The 26,450-nt window shown below is 42.8% G+C and overlaps 1 protein-coding gene across 1 annotated transcript in view; it reads left to right on the forward strand.

Moving 5' to 3' along the window:
- Nucleotides 1–26,450, forward strand: part of EFL1 (elongation factor like GTPase 1) — a 233,292-nt gene that overhangs the window by 9,484 nt on the left and 197,358 nt on the right. Inside the window, exons 6-11 of the mRNA XM_083184020.1 lie at nt 296–433; nt 521–723; nt 6,991–7,114; nt 14,359–14,435; nt 20,839–20,975; nt 22,957–23,079. Coding sequence (XP_083040146.1) covers nt 296–433; nt 521–723; nt 6,991–7,114; nt 14,359–14,435; nt 20,839–20,975; nt 22,957–23,079 — 802 coding nt within the window. The remainder of the gene's footprint in view (nt 1–295; nt 434–520; nt 724–6,990; nt 7,115–14,358; nt 14,436–20,838; nt 20,976–22,956; nt 23,080–26,450) is intronic.

Here is a 26,450-nt window from a genome sequence, read left to right on the forward strand (position 1 = left end):
ACAAGCATTAGTTAGACATGGGCAAGGTTGACAGTCAAAAGGTCTACATGGGGCTTTTCACTATTTTTTGACACAGTCGACATGGACACTGAAACGTAGCACTGCGTCCCCTCGCATGGCTTGCTGCGCTTGGCTCATTGACCTAGACCCATGTCGACATTACTGCATGTCGACCCAATGCTTGTCGACCCAATGACCGTATCCCGTGGGGAACACATGCAAAGGGTGGCTACAAAAGTACCCTCTGACCCTGGCTCGTTTTCAGCTAATAATCTTCTCCTTTCTTGTCCTACAGACACAAGCAGTGTTACGACAGGCCTGGCTAGAGAACATACGGCCTGTTCTAGTGATCAATAAGATTGACCGGTTGATAGTGGAATTAAAATTCTCCTCACAGGAAGCCTACACACATCTCCAAAAATTACTGGAGCAGGTAAATACTCTACAGTCTGATATGCGAATTAGTCAAGTGACCTGCTGAAAAATGCACCTTCACCTCCCCCTTTGTTTTATTTTCCAGGTTAATGCTGTGACGGGAGCTCTTTTCACCTCAAAAGTCTTGGAAGAGAGGGCAGAAAAAGACTTTTCTACAGAGACACTGGAGGGAGAGCAGGTTTATGACTGGAGTGCATTATTGGAAGAAACAGATGATTCTCTCCTGTATTTCTCACCAGAACAAGGCAATGTGGTTTTTGCCAGTGCCATAGATGGCTGGGGATTTACGTAAGCTCCTTTTTGTGAACTTTGTTTTAAATACATTTTTAAACTCAAGTTTTGTTTTTGTGCACCTTTTCCAATATCAGGTTTTTTTTTAAAGGAAATTAATCTTTTTTCAACGCAATGTGACTAGGGTGCACGAGGAGACTGCTGATCAGTTTGATATGACACTTGTATATTGCGTATGTCGGTGTCTGTATATGGAGAAGAAACGACCTTGTATAGGAAAAAGCTGCGGGTGCTACATTGTAACACTTCGTATATGGATTCTGATAGTCGACTGCACACAGATATCCAAGTGTCTTATATCAAATTAGCACAGACCCCTTGTGCATCCTTTTCTCTTTATGTTTGGACTATGATCCGTTTTCTGAAAAAAAAAAAAAATGACGCTAGAAGATTTTCACGCAATTTAGTGTTCCCTGAGGGGCTGTTTGGCGTGACTGCAGCAAACCTATATGCGGGCACATCTGTACATCTACATTAGTGTCTGCAAAGCACTGTGTGAGAAAAATGCCTGTTTAATTTTTAATCCAATCCTGAAGCCTCTCTTCTATGTACGCAATTTTTTAAATTTCTAACTTTTTTTTTTTTTTATCTAAAATGTTTTGCGCTTTTTTCTACCTTTTTTTTTTAATTTTTTTATTTTTTTGGGGGTATAACTTTTTATTATGCATGAAAACGGCATCATCTGGCCCTGGAAAGTGTTTTTTTTTCTCCTCTGCACATATTCGTTTGTGGTCACTAGATGGAGCTGTGGCTTTGTTTGGACAATGACTATAAGTTAATTTTAGGTGATTTCTTTAAATTGATTCAATGTAGCCGTTGCTGGTATTGAGTAACCTACACTTCTGTACATTTCAGACTTTCAGGAGTTGGTCTAACATGTGAAATACTATTTTTGTTAAGCTGTGGACACTGTGATTTGCACTATTGTTTTTGACTATATAGTCAAAAACCGCAAAGCAAATTGCACTGTGCTATGCATCACTCAATCCTTATGCGCAGCATCGGAATAAAATGTGAAGACTGTGCTGAACAGTCTATTTCTAGTACCTCGGAACAAAGGCCATGCTGCTCAATGCAGCATGGCCCTCGCTCCCTCGCCACGCTGTCCCTCCCTGCCAGCTGATACCGGGACACTGTCTGGTCTCAGCGACCGCCGATATCGAAGCAATATCGGCGGCCATTGGATCAGCCTGTGTGTCCACACAATTCGTTTTTAATTGCTATTGCTATGTTTAATTGCTATGTTATGATTTTGATCTTTTGTGGTTAGCAGTGTAGATAAAGTGTTGGCCCAGGGCTCTGCTCTGCACACTGGACCACTAGGACAGAGTGGAATAGGACAGCAGTGGTGAGACCATAGTCCCAGGTTTGTTTGTTTTTTAATTAGAAGGAGGCAGGCCCATCCTGTTAGCCCCTACCCCACCTCTACCCCATGCTCTCAACTAAGTTAACTGGCTGTCTGAAGCACACGCCTCCTCTCTCCACCTCCTAAAATGCTGGGCACCCATAGATCTTTTTATAGGTTACGGTCCAACTGGTAGACTACTTCTAGGTAGATAGTCAATGGGTTAACATGGTTTTTCACGTTTTTGTGTACATTTCATTAAGTGGACCCCAAATTAGTGTACCATGTATCATCGCATGGTTCTTTTTGCTCACCATGCTTCAGGGTGCGCTCTGCACAATTTACCCTTCCCAGTCAGAATCCATTTGAATGGTAGTGTATGAAAAAAATTTACTTATTGACTAACGACCTACTTGTATATAGGATAATTAATAAAAGAGGGAAATGACAGAAATATATATATATATATATATACAAGATATTGGTGGTACTAGCGCTGAGTGAATGTCCCCCTGTCAAGTCTTTTTTAGGAAGATTGACACTATGTGTCCGTTTTCTATAATCCTGCACAGATCCTCTTTTTCGAGTGGCCGCTCCTCTCCTGTTGATTCCTGTTCCCGGGAATCTTTATATGTGAATCTGGAAAAAAGTGAGATGGGCGCCTTCTGGTGCAGTATATTGATATTACAACGGATCCCTTCACCTTAAGTGAATAAATCACCCCTAGTGTGTACAAGTGTACCGTAATCAGTGGTCTCCCAACCACTCTTTTATTCGCTTAATTGATAGGTGCCTCTGGGTGTCTGTTAGCTTCAGTATTTCTCAGCTCCGTATATAGTCAACAAAACACCTCAGGTATACAGGAATGGAAAAAGGAATATAATAGCGTAATATTGCTAACACACTTTTATTAAAAAGCAAACAAGACAAAATTTGCCCGTACAATTAAAAAGAAAATCAAGAGCTTATCTGATGCATTTGATGAGGTCATTCAGTCATTGCATAGGTAAGAGTCCCTCTCTCAACGCGTTTCATCCCCCGCCTCGAAAACGGCTTGGACTTCTTCAGGAGTGTAAGTCCTCTCTCAAAACAGGCTTCTATTTATACCACTACTAAGGTTGTGGTTCCCGCCACAACGCGGTTCTCCACTTCCTCTTCCGGTTGCGTGGAACGCATACGCGTCACTTCCGGAAGTCCCGTGACACGCACGAGACCTCCGGTTCCAGACGCGACTTCCGGGTTCTTCCCCGGCATTCTGAGCCATTCATAGACTCTCTGGCTGAGTGGAACGCACGCGCCTCATCACCAGAAGTCCCGTGGTACGCACGCGACTTCCGGTTTCGTGCGCGATTTCCTGGTTCTGCTATTACTAGCTAGAACCATTTATAAACACCTTGGCTGCCATGGTTACTTGATCCTCCCCCTACCTATAACGTGTATGGCATAGGAGGATAATCGGCCAATGGTATTGCTGATATATATTGGACACAGGTAAATGTAAATATATACGTAAGGGGGCCGGTGCCTAATCAGTGCATTCATGGGGTTATAGGTCACAATGCCCTCCCATGAAATTCCTAATGTTACAGTCCGCCCCTCTCTCTTCTAAACATTTCAGATTTTAGTTCAATGTAACAGCAGTATGGAGAAATATATAAAAAATAATAAATAATTCTTTACATATCAAACATCAGAACGATTCACAGAAGTACACAAAAACAATCAAATATCATAAAAACCAGATAAAATGGGGTAAAAAAGCTCATAAAATACTACTTTAAAATACTTTATAAAAATGGTGCTAATTCATAATTGTCGTTAAGCCCATTTGGGGTTAGCGTACCAAGTTCATAAATCCAGAACATCTCCCTTCTGGATAAAAGATTCTCCCTATCTCCTCCCCTTGGACCTAAAGTGACATGCTCCAGTACTTTGAATTTAAGATCTTCTACATTCCCATTATGGGCCTGTACAAAATGCCTAGGAACTGTGTGACCATCTGTTTTGTTTTTTATACCTCTCACATGTTCCTGGATTCTCAGTTTCAGTTGGCGTTTCGTTTTGCCAATGTACTTGAAACCGCATGTACACTCTAACATATATATCACCCAGCTACTATTACAGTTAACTAGGTTTTTCAGAGTGTATTTTTTAGAACCATTAAAATTGCTAAAATTTCTAAAGTCTGGATGTGCAAATTTGCATATATTGCACTTATTGCATTTAAAAAAGCCTTTTGCTCGGTCTCAGGGGGTATTTACTTACTACTTTTACCTTGTACAGGCCCATAATGGGAATGTAGAAGATCTTAAATTCAAAGTACTGGAGCATGTCACTTTAGGTCCAAGGGGAGGAGATAGGGAGAATCTTTTATCCAGAAGGGAGATGTTCTGGATTTATGAACTTGGTACGCTAACCCCAAATGGGCTTAACGACAATTATGAATTAGCACCATTTTTATAAAGTATTTTAAAGTAGTATTTTATGAGCTTTTTTACCCCATTTTATCTGGTTTTTATGATATTTGATTGTTTTTGTGTACTTCTGTGAATCGTTCTGATGTTTGATATGTAAAGAATTATTTATTATTTTTTATATATTTCTCCATACTGCTGTTACATTGAACTAAAATCTGAAATGTTTAGAAGAGAGAGGGGCGGACTGTAACATTAGGAATTTCATGGGAGGGCATTGTGACCTATAACCCCATGAATGCACTGATTAGGCACCGGCCCCCTTACGTATATATTTACATTTACCTGTGTCCAATATATATCAGCAATACCATTGGCCGATTATCCTCCTATGCCATACACGTTATAGGTAGGGGGAGGATCAAGTAACCATGGCAGCCAAGGTGTTTATAAATGGTTCTAGCTAGTAATAGCAGAACCAGGAAATCGCGCACGAAACCGGAAGTCGCGTGCGTACCACGGGACTTCTGGTGATGAGGCGCGTGCGTTCCACTCAGCCAGAGAGTCTATGAATGGCTCAGAATGCCGGGGAAGAACCCGGAAGTCGCGTCTGGAACCGGAGGTCTCGTGCGTGTCACGGGACTTCCGGAAGTGACGCGTATGCGTTCCACGCAACCGGAAGAGGAAGTGGAGAACCGCGTTGTGGCGGGAACCACAACCTTAGTAGTGGTATAAATAGAAGCCTGTTTTGAGAGAGGACTTACACTCCTGAAGAAGTCCAAGCCGTTTTCGAGGCGGGGGATGAAACGCGTTGAGAGAGGGACTCTTACCTATGCAATGACTGAATGACCTCATCAAATGCATCAGATAAGCTCTTGATTTTCTTTTTAATTGTACGGGCAAATTTTGTCTTGTTTGCTTTTTAATAAAAGTGTGTTAGCAATATTACGCTATTATATTCCTTTTTCCATTCCTGTATACCTGAGGTGTATTGTTGTTTATACACGGAGCTGAGAAATATTGAAGCTACCAGACACCCAGAGGCACCTATCAATTAAGCGAATAAAAGAGTGGTTGGGAGACCACTGATTACGGTACACTTGTACACACTAGGGGTGATTTATTCACTTAAGGTGAAGGGATCCGTTGTAATATCAATATACTGCACCAGAAGGCGCCCATCTCACTTTTTTCCAGATATATATATATATATATATATATATATATATATATATATATATATATATATATATATATATATATATATATATATATATATATATATATATATATATATATATATATATATATATATATATATATAAAAAGAAGAAGAAGGTGACAGAGGGCGCTTCATGGTGCATTAAAAGGAGATTTTTATTGGACCCAACAGTAACAATGATCCACGATAAAACAAGGCAATTGCTCGTACCGATAGAATATACTCTGTGGGCTGGTTACCACATGGCATCAAATTTATACCAGGCAAATGCTGCTCACGGATTGCCTGGTATAAATTTGATGCCATGTGGTAACCAGCCCACAGAGTATATTCTATCGGTACGAGTAATTGCCTTGTTTTATCGTGGATCATTGTTACTGTTGGGTCCAATAAAAATCTCCTTTTAATGCACCATGAAGCGCCCTCTGTCACCTTCTTCTTTTTAGATCCATTGTGCCCATTGTGACCCAGGGTATTCGTGTTTGCACGAGACAGAGGAGCTGCAGTTATCCATATTGACTTTGGTGGACTTAATACACTAAGTGGTAACATTAGTGGACTTTTCAGCTGGATTGTCTTACTAATCAGCGCTTATACTTCACCATTCTTTCTGTTGTCTCATATATATATATATATATATATATATATATATATATATATATTTATATATATTTTGTATGTATTTTTTTCTTTGCCTTTTTGAAAATACTGTAAAAACTTGTAGAACTGACCAATTACTGTAAGAACTAATGATTCCATAGTGTTCAACCATTTCCTAATCACTGAATTACAAATTGGTAAGCAATGTATTAAGGGGGTTATTCTATTATCCTATTATCCCCAAGGGCACTACGACTGATAAAACAGCTGGATATCTGATTAATGACCAATGGTCATTATTGAGCTATTTATTTATTTATTTACAGTTTCCAATTAGTGGCAGTTTTTATTGACTGAAAATGGACCCTCGATCGGGCCAAAATCGGGGTCCCATGTCCTCGTTCCCATGTGCTATTGCGGGTCCCTGCGCTGCTGGTTGGTAATTATGTACGTGAAGCATAATTCCCGATAACGGCGGTTAGCGGGGGAAAGAATGCTGGCATTGGGGCTAAAAAGATAGCTCTGCTCAAACACATTAGCAGGAGCGAATCACTGCTGCTAATGAAATATCCCCCTATATACTAAAACCAAAAATTAGGATGATTGTGTTTGTTATACTTTAGATACAGGGTGGAGAACATGATTCTGTGTTTTGGTCCTAAGTTTATATTTATCTATTGCAGAATTGACTGCTTCGCCCAACTGTACAGCCAGAAAATTGGTATTAAATCAGCTGTGCTGCTAAAGACCCTCTGGGGAGATTACTATCTGAGTACCAAAGCCAAGAAGATCATGAAGGGAGCTCAGGTAATAGCCGCTTCTCCCACAAATGGGCAATCCATTTCCTTGTGTCACAAAGTTCCAATTTAGGAGGATGGAATACTGGGGATTCACTTTTTCATGATTTCATTATTTACTAAGATGAGAGTTCATTTGAAGATGGGATGTTGCCCATAACAACCAAACAATCTACTTATTTATTTAGCACCTTCTAGAAGAGAATAGATAAAATCTGATTGGTTGCCCATAGCAACATCCCAATAGAGCTCCCATCTTGGTACATAAACCCCATTGAGTCACTTTAGCCAGTAGATCTTCATTGCATAAAGCAGAATATTGTATAGTTAAAGGGGGAGATTTACGAAAGCTAGAAGAGATATAAAGCGGAGAGAGAGGATAGCTCCTGTCATTGGTTGGTACTCTATCTCTATCCAATTCAATAAATCTCCACCAAATCTTCTAACTGCAGATTTTGTCCATGCAACTGAATTTTTGCTTTGCATGTGAAGCCTCACTGAAACCATATGAACGGTTAGGGGAAGATAGAGCATATCCTAAAGCTGCATTACCAACTAATAAACAATAATGTTCATCCCTAATCCCACCAGCCCTCTCCCTCCTCCCAACATGGAGCTTCATTTGAGTTTCAAGTTAAAATGTGTATTCGGAGAATGGGAGCTGAGCAAGACCAATCACAAGCCAGAATCTGAGATCATGGGTTTGATTCCCACAATGGCCCTAACTGTGTGGAGTTTGTATTTTCTCCCTGTGCTTGCATGGGTTTACTCTGTGTACTCCGGTTTCCTCCCACAATCCAAAGATATACTGGTAGGTTAATTGGCTCCCAACAAAATTAACCCTAGAATGAATGTGTACAATAGGTAGGGGATATAGATTGTAAGCTCCACTGGAGCAGGGACTGATGGGAATGTTCAAATATTGGGGCAGATGTATTAAGCTTTAACAAGAGTTAAATGCAAGGGTGATAAGGAGAGATAAACGTCCAGCCAATCACCTGCTAACTGCCATGTTACAGACTGTGTTTGAAAAATGTCAGTAAGGAGCTGATTGGCTGGACAATTATCTCTCCTCATCACCAGGGCCGTTTCTAGACAATTTAGCTCCCAGGGCAAAGAAATAAAAATGCGCCCCCCCCCCCCCCCCAACACATAACATGGTATAGAAGAAATTGCGCGCGCCGAAATAGGGGGCGTGGTTTATTTTAAAGGGGGTGTGGCTTAATATAAGGGCGTGGTCTATCAGGAAACAATTACCTTACATCTCACTTTTGCAACCTGCACGTCTAGACATTGTCCTCCCGCACTTAAGTTGGCGGGCTGAAGGCCACACAGTGACATAAAAATATAAAGGCCCACACAGTTACCTAGTACGCCTCACAGATCAAGGCCAAACAATGACTGGCTACTTAATTCATTATACACTTTTTACCCGTGATGCCAATTACACATTATGTCGCACACTGTGATGACAATCACACATTACGCCGCACACTGTGATGACAATCACACATTACGCCGCACACTGTGATGACAATCACACATTACGCCGCACACTGTGATGACAATTACACATTACGCACACTGTGATGACAATTACATATTGTGCCGCACACCATGATGGCAATTACACAATACTCCCCACAACGTAATGCCTATTACACATTATGCCCCACACGCCGCTGCCATACAACTGATGCTGTTTACTAATATGCCCCCACAGTGGCAGATATGCCCCCACAGTGCCATACATATATGCCCCCACAGTGACAGCTATGCCCCCACAGTGCCACATATATATGCCCCCACAGTGCCACATATATATGCCCCCACAGTGCCACATATATATGCCCCCACAATGCCATACATATATGCCCCCACAGTGCCAAATATGTCCCCACAGTGCCACATATATGCCCCCACAGTGCCACATATATATGCCCCCACAGTGGCAGATATGCCCCCTCAGTGCCACACATATATGCCCCTACAGTGCCATACATATATGCCCCCACAGTGACAGCTATGCCCGCACAGTGCCACACATATATGCCCCCACAATGCCAAATATGCCCCCACAGTGCCAAACATGCCCCCACAGTGACAGCTATGCCCCCACAGTGACAGCTATGCCCCCACAGTGACAGCTATGCCCCCACAATGCCACACATATATGCCCCCACAGTGCCAAATATGCCCGAACAGTGCCACATATATGCCCCCACAGTGCCACACATATGCCCCCACAGTGCCACACATATGCCCCCACAGTGCTACACATATGCCCACACAGTGCCATATATGCCACCACAGTGCCACACATATGCCCCCCTCAGTGCAAGACCTATATGCCCCCACAGTGCTAGAATATTATATCCCAGCAGCAGCACAACTCACCATTGCTGCTGCTGGGGAAAGCAGAGTCCGGGTCTCCTGCTGCTGCTGTTGCTGCTTCATCAGTTCCCAGGGGAGGGGAGGGGATCAGGGGAGCGCATTCTAGCGCATCTCTCCTTCCCCTTCACTATGCCAATCATAACTCGCGGGCTGGCTCCTGATTGGCTGCCGGCCCGCGAGATGATTCGCTAACAGCCCAGTGACACAGACAGGGGAAGGCAGAGACGCGCTATGCGCTCCTCTCCTCCCCTTTCAAATCATCTGTTGCTGGTGTGGCCGCGGCGTACGTACGCCGGGGAGAGGCGGAGGAAGGGGGGGGCAGCGGCGTGGGGGGAGCTGCCGGGCGCCCCGGCTATCCAACAGTGTCGGAAGCCGGGGAGAGGCGGAGTAAGGTGGGGGCAGCGGCGTGGGGGGAGCTGCCGGGCGCCCCGTCTATTCAACAAAGGCGGACAAGCCGTGCTGCGCCCCGGGCTGCTGCACGGCTTGTCCGCCTCTAGAAACGGCCCTGCTCATCACCCTTGCATTTATCTCCGGTTAAGGCTTAATACATCTGTAAAGCGCTCTGGAATATGTGTGCGCTATATAAAGACTAGTAATAAATAAATAAATCTCTTGATAAATATCCACAGCTTTTATTGTTGTGTTAGGCCATAATGCAGCTTGTGGCATTCTGGTATTATGACACCATGGGGGTTTTATTTAGTAAAGCTTCTATTTGAAAACCTCAAGATTTTTCTTTTTTTATATTGTGCCTTTCTAATTTATTTTCAGATCCTGTTGGCTTACAGTCTGATGTTACACTTTTTATATGTTCAGGGTTTATTTTGCCATTTGTTTTGTCTTCATTATTTTGAAATGATTGATGGTCTCACTGTTTGACTTCTGTAAGTGATTTCCTTTTATGCTGGTGTCAATGAAATGTTGTTTTGAAATTTCCTTTCTTTTTTTATTCCTCTACTAATGGTTCCTTTGAGCGCAAACTAGTGTTAATAAAAGCAGCAAGCTAAATATGTGTTGATGGATGACTCTTGTATATGGCCTTAGTCACTGTACTTGTAAAAAACGCAAAACTAATGCCTTGTATTGTGATTTCTCATTTATGTGAGCCGCAGCCTGTTTGTCGATCTGTGCAGAGAAAACAGTAACGGTAACGAGATGTTAGGATGTAATGTTGTGCTTTCATCTACTGGTATAAGAAGGCGTCCATTTTTTGTCAAATATATATGAACCTCACATATTGTTTTCTAACGATACTACAGCAGAACAGAATAGCCTTATTGGGGTGACGGTGGCTTTCAGATTGAATTATGATTTTAATGCATAGCAGAATCGGTTGGTGTTGTGTATTGCTCTTCTATTATATTTGTAATGTACCAATTGTCTCAATAAGTGTGACACAAACACTGACCATATATACATAACATACAGGGGGAGATTCTCTAAAAATCACGTCTCTGCTCCGCCCCCCTTCGCTGCCCATCGCATACATAATTATTGCATATGTTCTAACATATGCAATAATTATGGCAAAGGACAGCTCTTGCGCTAAGAGCGGTCCTTTGCGGTGAGAGTCGCCGGGTCCCGGCGGCTCCCCCCTCCCTCCCTTACCCGGTGCTGCTGTGCCAGGCTCTCCTCCTCCCTGCACCCAGAAGAGGAATTTAGTGCAGGGAGGAGGAGGTCACAGGTCCGGGCAGCACAGCTCTGTGCTGCCCGGATACAGGTAAGGGGGGGGGGGGTCGATGCGGGGCAGCGGGGGGTCCGTGCGGGGCGGCGGTAGGTCGGTGCAGGACGGCGGTGGGTTTGCGTTAGAAGCCCATAGGCGGTAACCCGGCGGGGGATGCTTAGAGCATCCCAAAATGCGGTAAAAACCCAGATAACAGGGTTGATTCACAGTACTTTGTTAACATGCATGTAGCTGACTACCAGATTAATTCCTACCCTCTGTTCTCAGGCATATACACAAACTTATAGATGTATCTGTGTGGTGGGACCAAAAATCTGGTAATGTATAGGAGCAATTGACAGTCAAACAATTTACGCTCCCAAAATGATTGGTTTGAAAAACTATGTGAATCAGACAGGTCTAACCCATTTGTCTGAATGACTATTATCTGCTTTCCAGCACTTGGGAGCAAATGTTTGATTTGACCTTTGCTTTCATACATTACCAGATTTTTGTTCCCACTAAGCAGATAAGAAAGATAACTCTTTAGGGGCCAGATGTATAAAGCTTTAAAAGTGATATAGTACAGAGTGATAAACATCCAGCCAATCAACTCCTATCTCACATGTTACAGGCTGGGTTTGAATAATGACAGATCTGTGCTAATTAGCTGGCTGTTTATCACTCAACTTTATCATGTTTTTAAGCTTGATACATCTGTCCCTAGGTGTGTAGCTTGTCCAAGTTTAGTGATTTCTTTATTTGAATACAGGTGACTTAAATAGTACCTCAGTCCTCAGGGATATCGCTAAAACCTGCACTGTTATGGGAACTTTTTATGTGATTCTGCTACATTGCTGTGACAGATCGCATTAAAAAAAGTGACACATTGCGTGTAATTTTTCTGCGATTGCGATGTGAGGTGCGTTTCCATGCACCTCGCATTGCAGTCACACACAGCCGTAGCCATGACTGGGATCACATACGATACATTGCATACAATTGTACTCATTATACGATCCTGCTGCCCGGCAGCTGCCGGATGAATTGGCAGGGTATCTATCTCATGCGTGGTACTGCATGCAATATCTTACCTAGTGGATGGGGGATTGTTATTAAGCTAATGTAGGTACACACCTAAAGATTCATCTGTCCAATTCATCTTGTGAGAACAAAAATCTGGTACGGGAGCAAAGGACCATTTGCTCCCAAATGCTGGAAAGCAGACAAGTCATTCAGACTATTTGGTTTAAGCCCTTTCATTTTAACAAATGCATTCAACCAATCATTTTTATACTATTTCCAGGGTTTGTCAATTAATTGATTGTCCTTTTGCTCCCATAAGCGGAGTACAAACCTATATTAATGTTAATTGCTTTTTTATTTTTTAGGGCACCAGCTTGGAATAGCTTACACTTCACTCTCAGCAAAGGACGTCAGCAGTATGTGTTAGCTTGGCGGTGGATGGGATTCAGCTGGAAGAGCTGACACACGGCGCCCCCCCCCCCCGCGCGCTGCGCTGACACCACCACCTCTGCTGAGAGTGGTTGTCTGCTCTTCCATCTGCATCCCATTCCCCACCGCTCTCAGCTGGTTAGTATGGGTGTGGGCAGCAGAAGGTCTCACATTACTGTAAATCAATTTAAAGTGCATGGTGGATTAACAAGTTAAATGGCCCAGTGTCCTGCAAAAAAAGAGCGTGAATGAACACTACAGTATATAGATTTATCTGTCTGATAGATGGATGAAAGCAAATGACAATCAATAATTTACTCCAAAATGCTGGAAATAGGGCAAAAACAATAATTTGGGCAAATCTGTTACCTTAGATTTATTTAACCAATTTGTCTGCATGAATATTGTCTGTTTTTCCAAGTGTTTGGGAGCAAATGGTAAATTGTCATTTCCTCCAATACATTACCAGATCTTTGTTTCCACCGCCTTTAGGACTGTGGTTGGGAATGCCTGTACTCAAGTGAGGGGGAATGGGATGAAACAGAGTTTCAATACCTGTAATGGAGAGGTGGAACTAGTTTAACCTCCACCTTGGTCCGGTAATGTCATTTTACAGAAAAGTGTTATAGTTTGCAGGGTGGGTTTAACAAAAACTTTACCAATGGCCTTGGTGCTGTCTAATGGGGGAAGGTGAGGGGGGCATTGGGTAACATGAATTCCAGGGAAATTAGTACCACCACCTCTCTAGGACCACTTTAAGCCCTGTCTATACTAGATAATACTGGGACATACAATATGATTTGTGGTCATGTAGTTGCCACCATATCATGCAGTACTGTACAGGGCATATATTATTAATCACATCCGTTCCTGCTCCATTGAAACATACATTATAATGTTCTTAACCCCCAGACAGTACATCAGGAAGTAGCCAGGTAATGGAAGGGTTTGTTTGTTTTTCTGGATTGTGGGAAGAACTTAGAGCACCTGGAGCCTGCTTGCTAGAGAAATGTAGGCATTGATAACAAAAGTTCAGTTCCCAGCTTGTGTGTATCCATAACGGTGACATTTAAGTGGTTACTTAAGTTAGGGTAGGTAGCCACAAATAAAACAATATATGACCTAGAATAGAAATGTTTTACAGAAGAACCAGATGTATATCAGTGTAGATATTTCAGTATGTGTGAGAAAATTGGAGATGATCATGTTCATTATTTTCACTAGCTACCTTATCTGTCACCCTGAGCCTCTCTCCACGTAGTGCCCACATCTACACTATTCAATTCCTTCCCCAGAGCTCTTCGCAGCAGTTCAGACACAAACCAGCTGTTTGTCTAGTCCATTCAGTAACACAGAGCACTAGACAGTTGTATCTCGAATAGCTTTCACTTGCCTGAAAAATATGTATTTATCTTTTATATGACATTTGTGTTTTCTTGTAGCCTAATTTTAGTTTTGATGTTATACTTCACTATCTGTTTATCATTTTGATCATTTTGTGCTTGTGTTCTTGCCCTGCTCTATAAAATGCCTTTTTTACAGTTAGCATCTCTGATCAGGAAATTCATATGCCTATTATTCTTGATTCTGGAACGCCTCCTTCTGGTCTATCAGTATGCATGACATGTGCGGCTTGAAGTGCCATCTGTTCTGTCACTTTAAGTTGCTGCAGTTTTTCTGTCAGTTCCGTCGGTATTGTCAGTAATGATGGCCTATTTATAACTATGCTTTTTACTATACAGAGCAAAGGGAAGAAACCATTATTTGTGCAACTTATCTTGGACAATGTGTGGAATCTGTATGATGCAGTTATGAAAAGGTCAGTTTTTTTTTTTTTTTTTTCATCTTTAGAACTATGCATATGTCTATTCAATGCTGCCGTTTTCTGGCACATTTTTGACAATGCAGATTAGAATCCATGGCCGTTTTCCTCAAAAAACACATTGATTCGCTGATCCACGTGTTTTATAACCACCGGAAAGTCTCTGACAGTCAAATGGATTGAAAGGGTTGAATGTAAATGTGACCTATTTTTGTAAAAAAGTGCGGATATTTCTCACTGTCGGAAATATAGGCACAATTTGAATACCCCTCTTTGCGGCTTGCAGAAGTACAGATTGAGCCGCTCTCGTCTTGCCTGACTATGGCAATTGATCCGCCACAGCGCACCTAGTCACAAGGCAGCCCAATAAGTATCACAGCTTGGCGTTTGGCATTACAGAATGAGTGCAATACCAGCGATCATCCACCAGATGTCACTTCAAATCACCACTGTGCATGCGTCATATGTCTAATGCAAAGCTATCGCGAAATAATCCGGATTGCATGTGCATGAAGTGTCCATTGAAATGCACAACAGTGCAAGCACTACTTTACTGTACATTACTGTACTGTTGAGCATGTTAGACATTTTTTTCTGAAAATACTATTGCATAGATGTGCGTCTCATTTATAGTAGGGTGTGGGGATAAGTGAGTGAGTATACAGTATTTTCACCGAGAATGGGATGCACGAGCGTCTCACATGCATATATCGTGTCAAGATGGGTTGCTGCTGTGGGAGAGCAGCAATAGACAACTGCAGATCCAAACTGTAGGTTCCACTTGTGTAAGGGCACTGCTGTCTGTGCATCTCATTTAGCTACACTGGTTAAACACAGATATTAGTGTTCCTTCTAGGATTTGTGGCGGGGCCGCCAACGTCACTGAAGGGTGTGGGCCCGTCCCCTCTGAAGTCTCTGCACTGCCGGGGAAGCGCCGGGCATCGCCATCTACGGCGGCGCAGGGCTTCCCCATGCACACCAGCGGGGTCGGAGGCAGGTTCTTTTAGCGGTTCGCTGCTAGAGGGCAGGGCCCATTTTGCCCTTTAAAAAATCAGGCAGGGCACAGCGACCCACTAAAACAGCCTAGCGGGAACACTAAGATATGTTACAGTAGGAATGTCATACAGTACGAGCACGCCATTCAAATGCTGAGGGAGTTAACAAAATGGCTACCGGGTGTCGGACAGGAGCCCACAACTATGCAGCTATTGACCACATACTGTGGATTACATTTGTGTAAGGGCACTGCTGTCTGTGCCTCTCATTATGCTATATTAATTAAACCCAGAATAACGCTACAGTATGAATGACATACAGTACGGGCAGGCAACTCGAGCTGGTTAACAAAATGGCTTCCAAGCGTGAACCAGGGCTTTGTGGAAGCCCACATCTATGGAGGGAGCAACCGATTCAGTTTTACATGTCTAAGAGGAATTCTGAAGGTGCGTCTCATTACACTATTTCAGCGGATCTCAAACTGTGGGTCCTGACCCCAAAGTGGGTCATGACTCCACATTGCTGACCATCAGGATGAATAATTTTGTAATCTCAGTCAGTGGTTCAAGGAGTCTGAAAACTCTTTTGAATAGTCTGTTATTTTAGGCTCCTCCTTCCATCATTTTGTGCCTCCACAATGCTGCCATGCATGTGCTGTCTGCTGACTACACATGTGATGTGACGACCGTCTGCAGTAACTTGCTGGGGTCCTGTAATTAATTTTTATCATCTGATGGGGTCCCAGAGTAAGAGAGTTTGAGAATCCCTGCACTATTTAAACACACAGGGGCTGCTGACAAGGGCACAGATGCTACAATGATCAACCTACAGCTCCAGTTCCCTTAATACTTGCTGGTTACTCTCACCTCTCCCATCCCCCTTGGGAGACTGTCTATTCATATTGAACAAAGCCAGTGTGAATGCTGTAAATTGCCTCCAAGTCCAATGATCAACTTGCAGCTCCTGTACCGCTGTCCAGGTTTGGGTGCACCTGCTGTGAAACGGGGAGATGAGCACCTAGCAGGAGCTGACATACTAGAGAGCAGGATTCCTCACTGTCACCTCCCCGCATTCCAGCGATAGCTCCCAGACTGCAGAGGAAGCCAGAAACCCCTGTAAGCTAGGCAGACAATTGAGGGGACCCTACCTATGGTTGCTTGTTGCTTCCCTTCCTGATGTCCTATATTAGTCTGCTCTAAAAGCCAAGAGTCTCACCTTTTGATATGGTACCAGTCTCAAGTCTCTAGGATACATAGAACCGGAGATATCGGGGCGCAAAATGGACACATTTTTCCCCATAGACTCGAATGGACCTGTAAATTCAAACCCACCATGGGTTCTGACTCTTGCAATTAGCTTTTTGGGGTCTCAGAAACTTGCCGATTGGACCACCAAAACTGGAGAAATTAAGCTTTAAGATCATTTTAATTTATCCATAGGGTTAAGCTATAGCAATTCTATATTCACCTGCTTTTACACCAACGCTAGGATAACTTGAACAGAGGAAGCCACTGAATACTTAGAGCAGTGTTTTTCAACCAGTGTGCCGTGGCACACTAGTGTGCCTTGAGTTGTTCTCAAGTGTGCCCCCACATCTACAGATGCCCAAACCCATTTACAGCCACCACCAGTTCAAATGTTATTTACTGGTCTCTTCTTTTCATGTAAAGGGCCAATGTATTTTATTTTTGTTACCTGTGGGGATCAGTGCGATTGTTTTTAATGTGGGGTCAATAGGTTTTTTTTTTCCTATGGCCAATGTGTTTTGCCCTGTGGGGATCTTAGGGTGTGCCTTGGAAATTTTAAAGTCTTATTTAGTGTGCCGCAAGGTAAAAAGGTTGAAAATCACTGACTTAGAGGCTGAGAAACTCGTTGACAGATCTCTTTTTGGACCTGGGACTAGTTCCCTGCACAATTATTTGGCGACCATCTTGTAGGCAGATCCAGATAAGGCAAGACACTGGAGTGCTGACTAGACCAAGCCGGGAGCTCCTTACTGCCGTTGCCATCAGGTGGCCACCTGCACACCTTTTTGTTCACATCTGGCTAATGCCATCAATGATAACTGTCACTGAAAAGTGCTAACTATATCACATCACCTTTATCAATTCATCGCTGCAATATAACCTATTTTGCGTCTACTAACAAATGCATCACTAATCTGCTATCTAATGGGACTAATCAGATACACTAACCAACTGCTTAAACCTTTTATTATAAGGACTTATATTCCACTCGCTGGGTGCTAAATCTGCTTCCCATGAAGTCCTGACTGACACCTGGTAGCCATTTTGTTAATCTCCTCTGTGCTTGAGTCTGGCCTGCTCGTACTGTATGACATTCCTGCTCTAGCGTAAATCTGAGTTCAACCAGTGTAGCGTTATGAGACACACGAACAGCAGTGTCCTTACATACTGGGGCAGATGTATTAAGCCTTAACAAGAGATAAATTCAAGGGTGATAAGGAGAGATAAACGTCCAGCCAATCCGCTCCTTACTGACTTTTTCAAACACAGCCTGTAACATGGCAGTTAGAATGTCATTGGCTGGATGTTTATCTCTCTTTATCACCCTTGCATTTATCTCTTGTTAAAGCTTAAAACATCTGCCCCAGTATGTGGAACCTATACTGTTACTAGCTTTATAGATTATCTTTCGCGTCTTGGCACGCAGTTTGCGGGGATGGGACGCACAAGCGCCACATTCTCGGTGAATGTACTATATACTTGCTCACTTTTCCCATAACTCATTATAAATAGCGTAATGAGACCCACTGCATGCATTTAAATTTTCTAAAATACTAACAGTACAGTATTGTACAGTAAAGTAGTTCTTGCACTACAGTGCATTTCAATGGACACTTCACGAACGTGGAATGCAGATTCTTTCGCTATACGGTAGCAGCTGTGCATTAGACATCTAACGCATGCGCAGTGGTGATTTTTAATAGCGACATCTAGTGGATTATCACTGATATTGCACTCACTCGGTAACTCCTTTTGCCAAACGCCAAGCTGAGTGACTTATAGCGCTGCGGCGTGACTAGGCGCGCTGTGGAAAGATAGTGCGCTAACCGCCATAGGCAGGCTAGATGAGAGTGGCTCCATCTGTGTGTTTCAACTGTTGGCACCCTATTGATTGCTTTTCTGAGATGGCATATGTGTTATTTGTTAGATAAAGCAAGGTTTTAAGGTATTCTAATTAGTGCTCTAAATTTGGTTCTTTACTATGGTACATACGCTGTGATAAATGTAATAAACTAAATAAATAAAAAACAAGCTCTATGAATTTACATTTTAGGAAATGCTATTCTTATTTAGCTTTATAATGTAAATGAGAAATTTCAATATTTATTGAAAATTTAATCTTTCACATTATCAGATCATCATCTCTGACCGGCCAATATCATTAGTTCTGTCAGGGCTTGGGTCTCTGGTGTTCCCGGCTGTGGCAGCAGTGCCCAGTGGAGGATGCTGGGAACTGGAACACGGGAGGCTTTAAGTAAGGACAGTTCATAGGAGTATCACTGCCACTGCGGGCACAGCTAGGTTGGGGCAGTTGACGAGACTCTGGTCAGAGGCGTGGAGTCTAACACCACCAACTGTTTTTATCAGGGACCCCCGAAAGGAGGTTTGGACTCCACTGCGTTTGGTGGCGAGGTCACTGCCCTCTGACCGGAGTTCCCCACAGCTAACTGGCCAGTCACAGGAGATGGATAGTGACTAGTGGCAGTAAGCTTGGAGCGTGGAGCTTGGTCTGCGTTGGCCTGGGAGGCCGGAGAGATGACAGTGGCTTGGGAGCCTGTGAGCAGTTGACTGCCTGGGAGCTGACACTGAGGGTTGATGACCTGGGAGTCAACTTGGCACTGTAGACGACCTGGCAGTCGACGGGAGCTTATTGACGACCTGGAAGCCAGCACGGCTGTTGACGACCTGGGAGTCGACAGGAGCTTGTTGACGACGTTGGAGATGACATGGGAGATACAGGAACTGCAAACTATACACCTGTGACTACTTGGAAGTCGCAGATGGTATGGCCCTTTAAGGGCAGCAGCAGACTCTGCTGAGGGATGCTGTAGTGTTCTATCCTCTTCCCTTGGGAGCGGGAGATGGTAGACAGCTAGGAAACCTGGCAGGTGAGGAGAACCAGGTAGCTTGATTATCAGCAGCATATGACCGCAGCAGATTGCACAGGGTAACCATAGGGACTCTGAACAGGATCCTGGAGCCTTGGAACGCTGAGGACTGGATATACACAAAAATCAGAAAAGTTGTTCAAGGCAGGGAAAATGGGCCAGAGGCCTCAGCCAGAGCCCCCCCCTGCTAGTCTGTGATTGTCCGCAAGCCACAGCAGCAGTTAAGTTCAGGAAGTACCTGTGCACACCTTTGGTTACATGGGCCAGTGCACAGGTCAGAGTATCAAGGTCACAGGGAAATCATTGGACAACTGAGTTATGTGATTGCAGGTGTCATGATGTTGACCATGTAGCGTTGGCCCGGCCCGGGACAAGTGTGGGACGCTGGCAAAGAGTTCAGGGTAATGCCACTCAGATCCTGCCATGGTGAGTACCCAGGAACGGCACAGGACAGGGGCCTGCGCCTCAAGACACACTAGTCAGCGGGTAAGGAAAGCGGATGCGTGCGCAGATGCGAACGTGCACCGCGATTTCTGACAAATTCATACTCCTAAAAAAAAAAGTTTTAGGCCTACTTGATAAACACTTATATCTGTGGTCCTCCCAGCTGTTGTGAAACTACACATCCCAGCATGCCTTGCCATAGTTTTAGCATTCCCTGATTGCAAAACTATGGCAATGCATGATGTGACTTGTAGTTACACAGCAGCTGGAGGGCCATAATTTGGACATGCCTGACTTATGTGGTTATATGACACATGTCAAATTTGGTTCCTATTGTAGCTGAAAACCTTAAACACACTCAAATGATCTGACAAGGGAAAAATTAGTATGACACAACTCAGATGTGGTTGGAGGTGCACCCTGTGCTGCAAAGTACAGATTACTGGTACTTTGTAAATATGCAAGAGCAGGATGGTAACAGGCTGTCTGGGACTCTCAGTCGCTGCCGTTTGGTGGGCAGTGGCATCCATTTGTGTAAACAGAGGTGCGTTGCCGCTGTTTCATAGGCCAGGGATTTTCATTATTGGATGGCGAGCATTGTGTAGAGTCCCAGTGTTTCAGTGGTTGGGAATCCTTGCACCGCACAGTACACTTACGGAGAGGAGAAGCCAGGAGCAGAACCATAATGTGTTTAGTGACTTGAGAATTCCTCGGGGGTAGTAGGAAGTCTACTATCTAATATCCTGTATATTATGTACAGTATGTTATATGCATCTGACATGAATAGGTTTCAACCTATAATGTTTGATTTCTTTTTTTTCCTAGGGAAAAGGAGAAAATTGACAAAATTGTATCTTCATTGGGTCTGAAAACCAGTCCTCGAGAATCCCGCCACTCTGACCCAAAGGTCCATGTGAATGCGATTTGCAGTCAGTGGCTTCCAGTATCACAGGCTGTTCTCGGTATCCTTTTCAGAAACTGCATTGCTACTGTATGTGCAGTCCATACGAAGTCCTATGCCTGGAACATCAGTGACATGAGAATTTGAACTGATCTATTATCTATTACAATAAATAGATGCTAGCTCCTGGTGCACACTGGGTATATGGTGCTGAAATGTTTATGCTTGGAGACCTGATGTTCAGAAGTGGTAGCCGTTGGCTGTATGTGAAATTGCTATTAAGTTGCCCTTTAGTATTTTTCAGCAAGGTATTATTAACTACTCTGCTGATTATGTCCCTAACAACTAAGGTAGACATTAGTTGCCAAGAAGTCCTCAAAAAATGACTTTTACCGAGGTTGCCATGGTTTCACACTGTACCCTAATGTGAAAGGAATTTAATGCAAAGAAAAGTCCCATTTTTATGGCTGGTTGCCCTTTTACTTTTGATATTAAGCTTCTTTTACACTATACTGTATATACTACTACTCAATTTACCTTGGAACAGCCAGGATGGGCCAGCTGATTTATTTTTTTCTTGTTAACTAGGCAGAGGTCCTGTAGAGCAGTCTTATGTGTACGTATTGTCAGACAGTAGCTCTGTACTTTGGTAGGATTCTATATTTGATGTTTTTACTCCTTTTACTGTGTGTGCTTTCCATTAACAATGTATTGCTGTAGCTCCCTGTAGTTCTACTGTAAATATTGGGGCTTCTGCTTGGTGCGCTAGCATTAATAACGGCAGTGTTTTTCCAGCTCAGGGCACATTAAATAGGTTTGCACTTTACTGTAGCTCTCTTTTATGTGTTCATCCATAACCTCTATGGTGCAGGCTAGTGTGTGCCAGCTACAAGTAAGTATCTAATTTGAACTGGAATATCTTGGCTGCTGCTTCGGCCAACAATGGTTAGACACGTTTTCTCTCTGTGTTTGGCAGAGCGGGCTTTCTGCACTTATCTGGAGAATGAATGATAGAAGTCTGTGTTAACAGCTGGTGTTATTAAAATATAAATTCACTGCCACTAAATGCTAGCACGATGCCAATCCACAGTCTGGGTATACTGCAGCTACTGCCAGACCATTTCCGTAATTAAACGGTTACTTTCTTTAGCTTATTTCTTTTCTGTGCTACATCCTTTTATATCTATTACTACTGTTAATATTACATTTAAAACATACTTTGGCTGTTTTGCTCCTTTAAATACCGCCACACTTGTATTTGAATGCTGGTGTCGTTTTTTGGTATAATCTATGGCACTTTCTTATATTAAAATAGAATATGTAACACAATATCAGTGTTCTATATTAGGGTATTTATGGGTCAGAGATTATACTAAAACATTCTTACCAATTGTCAAAGTGCACAGGTTCTCAAACTTGGTCCTCAGGATCCCATACAGTGCGTGCTTTGCAGATCTAATTGGGGCCTACACACAGCAATATATGTAGATGAGCGTGCTGAGCCATGCTAGATCATTTAGAACGCTCAGATCACTCGGCACACATCGCTGCACAGCGCTGTGTGCTGAGCGATCTGTCAGGGCCAGTGAGAACACTAGCCCTGATCAATTAATAACCAGCATGCAGATTATGAATCGGCGGGAGATACCGACACGCATCTATATGGCTATTGCACCTACACACACAGCGATGTAGGGGGCATTTTCTGAGCAATGTAGTTTAGATTAAGTGAAATCGCTCAGAAAATGCCTGCATATTGCTATGTGTGTAGGCCCTATTACAGAATCACAAGTGAAATAATTAGCTCCACCTGTGGGCCTTTTAAAATGTGTCAGTAAGTAATGAATGCACCTGTGCAGTTGTCATGTGACCTGGAAAATGTAAACGGTGTAGGGTCCTGAGGACCAAGTTTGGGAACCATTTTCATAGTGCATTTATGAATCAATAAATCATGGGGGTAGGGTTCTGGGAGTGACGTTGGTATAGAATTATACATCCCTGTAGTTCTGGCTTGCTATATAATCCTTTACCATTCCTGTAAGACATGGTGTGCCGGAAGCTTCCCAGCCCCCTGGATAACTCTGCGGAGAGAGTGGAAAAGCTGCTGTGTGCTGGTTCCCGGCGCTTTGATTCCTTGCCCCCACAGACACAGCATCTGAAAGACGGTGAGTAATATTAATATGTTGTTCTCTTCCTTATTACATTTCTCCATACCTCTCAATATGACCCATTCCGGGAAGAACACATTGCTTTGTTCCAGGACTTACGTCCTAATTTTGTGATTGCCAACACCTGTTTTAAGCACAGGTGATAGTAATTCTGAGAGGGACATGTTGGGAGGAATGTTAATACATATGGATTTCAGTTTTTATGAACATGCCAGATAAAGCCTATAGGTCGTTTTTTTCCAGTTGAAAATCCATTTGAACTATTAACACTGTATAGCTGTTACCCGCATTCCTCTGGTATTAATGTAAGGCAAAATATCTGCTTTACCTTCATTGGTGGTGACCCACTTGGTCAGTTTGCTGTGCTACATAGTTAAATGTTTGTCCTTCCAATGTATTTTACTTTTAGGTTTATTTTATAGTATTTTTATTTTTTGTATAATATAAATGTTAAGGGGGATATTCAATCCCGGGTCACGACTGTCAGGCTCGCCCGACAACTGTGACCCTGCCCTGTCCTTTGCCGGCTCGACTGGTAATCTGGAGGCGGGATTCAATGTCCTGCCTGCCGAATGCCAAAAAGGGGGCATGGCCGCAAGATACGGCCATAGATCTTCGAGCTGCGGCCAGGCGCTCGACAATCCATGGCCGTTCTCATCAGAACGGGTCTGTTCTGCCAAGATCCCTGTTAAATGCTGTCAAAAGACAGCATTGGATAGGGCCCTGCCGCTATTTCCCCCATCTGGAATAGTGGCAGGAGATTGAATAACCCTCTAAACCTGATAAAGCGGAAGGTGATAATTCACCAGCCAATCAACTAATGGCTGTCATTTTTCAAACAATGCGAAACGGATTGTGTGCTATCACCTTCTGCTTTATATCACTTTGCCAGGCTTAATACATCTGCCCTATAGTTCTTAACCTTTTGAGTGCCAAGTGAATTTGTCAAAATTGGCTAGCAAAACATTTTGTATTCATCACTATGACCTGTAATGTTTACCTTGGATAGGAAATATAATATTTTTTTACACAACATTTTTTATTTAAATCGATATAACAAATGTGAGCGACGCTGGCAGTTTTAGCCAATATTTGGACATTGCATGAATTTATTGTTGATGTATTGGGGCCAGAAATTGATCTCTGACTATTGCCACAGAATTTTCAGAAATGTGTGGTTCCCATACATCAGGATTAAAGTGCTTTAGTGTCCCGATTGGGGAATCAGGTATTTGTTTAATTTCCCTGATTCCCCAAGTTGCAAGTCATCACTGGCTACAGATAGATCCAGTCGGCGGGTTGGGGAATTGTGGCCACGGATGATGTATAAAGACCAATCGGGAGTGAGTCAATGAGGTAGAAAAACAAATGTCTATGTTGCATGATTTCTCAACTCAAATCAGAGGCAAATTGGTAACATGGAAACGCAAATGATAACTTTAAAGCAACACTGGTCAGACATTCTACAGTATGTAGCAATATCCATGGGACCTACCTTACAAAAAAAAAAAACTGAGGCAGCTACTGTACTTCAAAAGGTTTGTTTTGAGTTTTGGTCTTCAGCACAGTTCGCAGGCAGGTTTACCTCCCCGTAGGATGATATGTACTGGAGGCCTATCTTGAAGTAGTCAGAAAAAACAGATAGAATATACTGCGCTGGTTGTATAGGTTTAACTTAAATAATTATTTGATACCGCTCAGGCCTTTCATGAGGACACAAGACACAATGGTTGTATTAAAAACATATCTTTGTCAAATTAATTTTAAAATAAATACATATAATTCAACAGCAGTAATGCAGTGCAAATAATGCACACTTTGATTTATTACATTATTGTAGTTAGTATTTTTTATTTGTTGTTTCTTGAACTAACCCTATCAAGAGTTAGATTCCCAGGCTCCACATCCGTACCTCTTGAATAATTAAGTCCAACAAAGATTTACAGATATGCGGATTTATGAAAGATCCATTTGTTATACACCAGTAGGTGACTTTTCGATATTTTCTACTTCAAACTTATTGGGATTCCCATTGAAGGGCAATCTTAATGTTTCAACATAGCAAGACATTTTGAACAATGCTATGCTTACAACTTTGTGGCAATAGTTTGGAGAAAGACCTTTTCGATTCCAATATGACTGTGCCCAAAGCAAGCACTATAAAGACAAGAGACCTAAACTAAATCCCATCGAACACCTTTGGGATGAACTGGAACGGAAATTGTGAGACAGGCCTTCCCCAACATCATTTCCTGACCTCATTAATTCTCTACAGAATGAATAGGCATCATCTTGTGGAAAGCTTTCCAAGAATAAACTGGGACCAACTGCATATTAAAGTATATGTATTTGAATAAAGTGTCATTACAGTCCCAGTCTCCCTTGCGGCAGCGATAATTTCCTGTGATTTGTGACTTTTTGGGGGCGGGGCTAAATATGCAAATAGCATCATTTAGCCCCTTCTCTCCTAGGAGACCCACAAACTGCGGGATTTTCAGTATTGGGGGTGGGGCTTGATGAAGTCTAAATCAGCCCCGCCCCCGAAATGCAGCTGACAATCTCCTCGCTGGGCTCCTCCTGGAGAGGAGGCTTTAAAAGTAGGCAACCCTGATCTAACTCTCTCATGTTACATTTGCCCCTCTGCAGTGCAGCATGATTAATCCCATATTGAGAACAAATTTGTTCTGCAATTAGGTCTGAATTAGGCCCATAGATTGCCTCAGTCCCTGCCCGCAGTGGAGTTTACAGTGTAACTATGTAGACATATAAAAAATGCAACTAAATATATATGTGCAGCTGCACTTAAAGTACTTTCTGAGCTAGAAAATGTTCATAGGGATGGTCAGTAGCCTGTTCCTAGATGACTGTAACAGGATGGCCACAAACCCAAATCACAGCTGCTGTTGTGTTTTGTATTCTCCCTTTACCAAGCTTAAGAGAAGTAGAACTGGCTACAAAGGAAGTCTCTAGGGGCATGTCTGTACGTGGTATGGCTGACATACTAGGCCATGGATGTGTACAATCCCCCATCCATTCTGCTCTTGCAGTTCAAATGTAATAGAGATATTCGTAAATACAGGGATTGTTTATCCTCCGTAAATAGAACTTGTGTCCTTGTAGACAGGTCTTGTTTTCTGATCTGGGAATGTGTTTATGTGCTTGTAATGTTAAGATTTATTGGAAAATATGCTGGTGTTGGTACAGCATTGCTTCCCTGAGAATTACCTGTATTTTTTATAAACCGCAGGGATTGACTTTTATTCTCTCTGCTTTCTTGCAAATGGACAAATCTCTAGACACAAGTGTTTCATTTAGCGTTAAATAGACCCGCAGATCTTCTGTGCAAGTCACAAAACATTGCTTCACAC

This window comes from Crinia signifera, chromosome 4 (genome assembly GCF_055691185.1).
Source record: "Crinia signifera chromosome 4, ASM5569118v1, whole genome shotgun sequence".
In the NCBI taxonomy this organism is placed as follows: domain Eukaryota; kingdom Metazoa; phylum Chordata; class Amphibia; order Anura; family Myobatrachidae; genus Crinia; species Crinia signifera.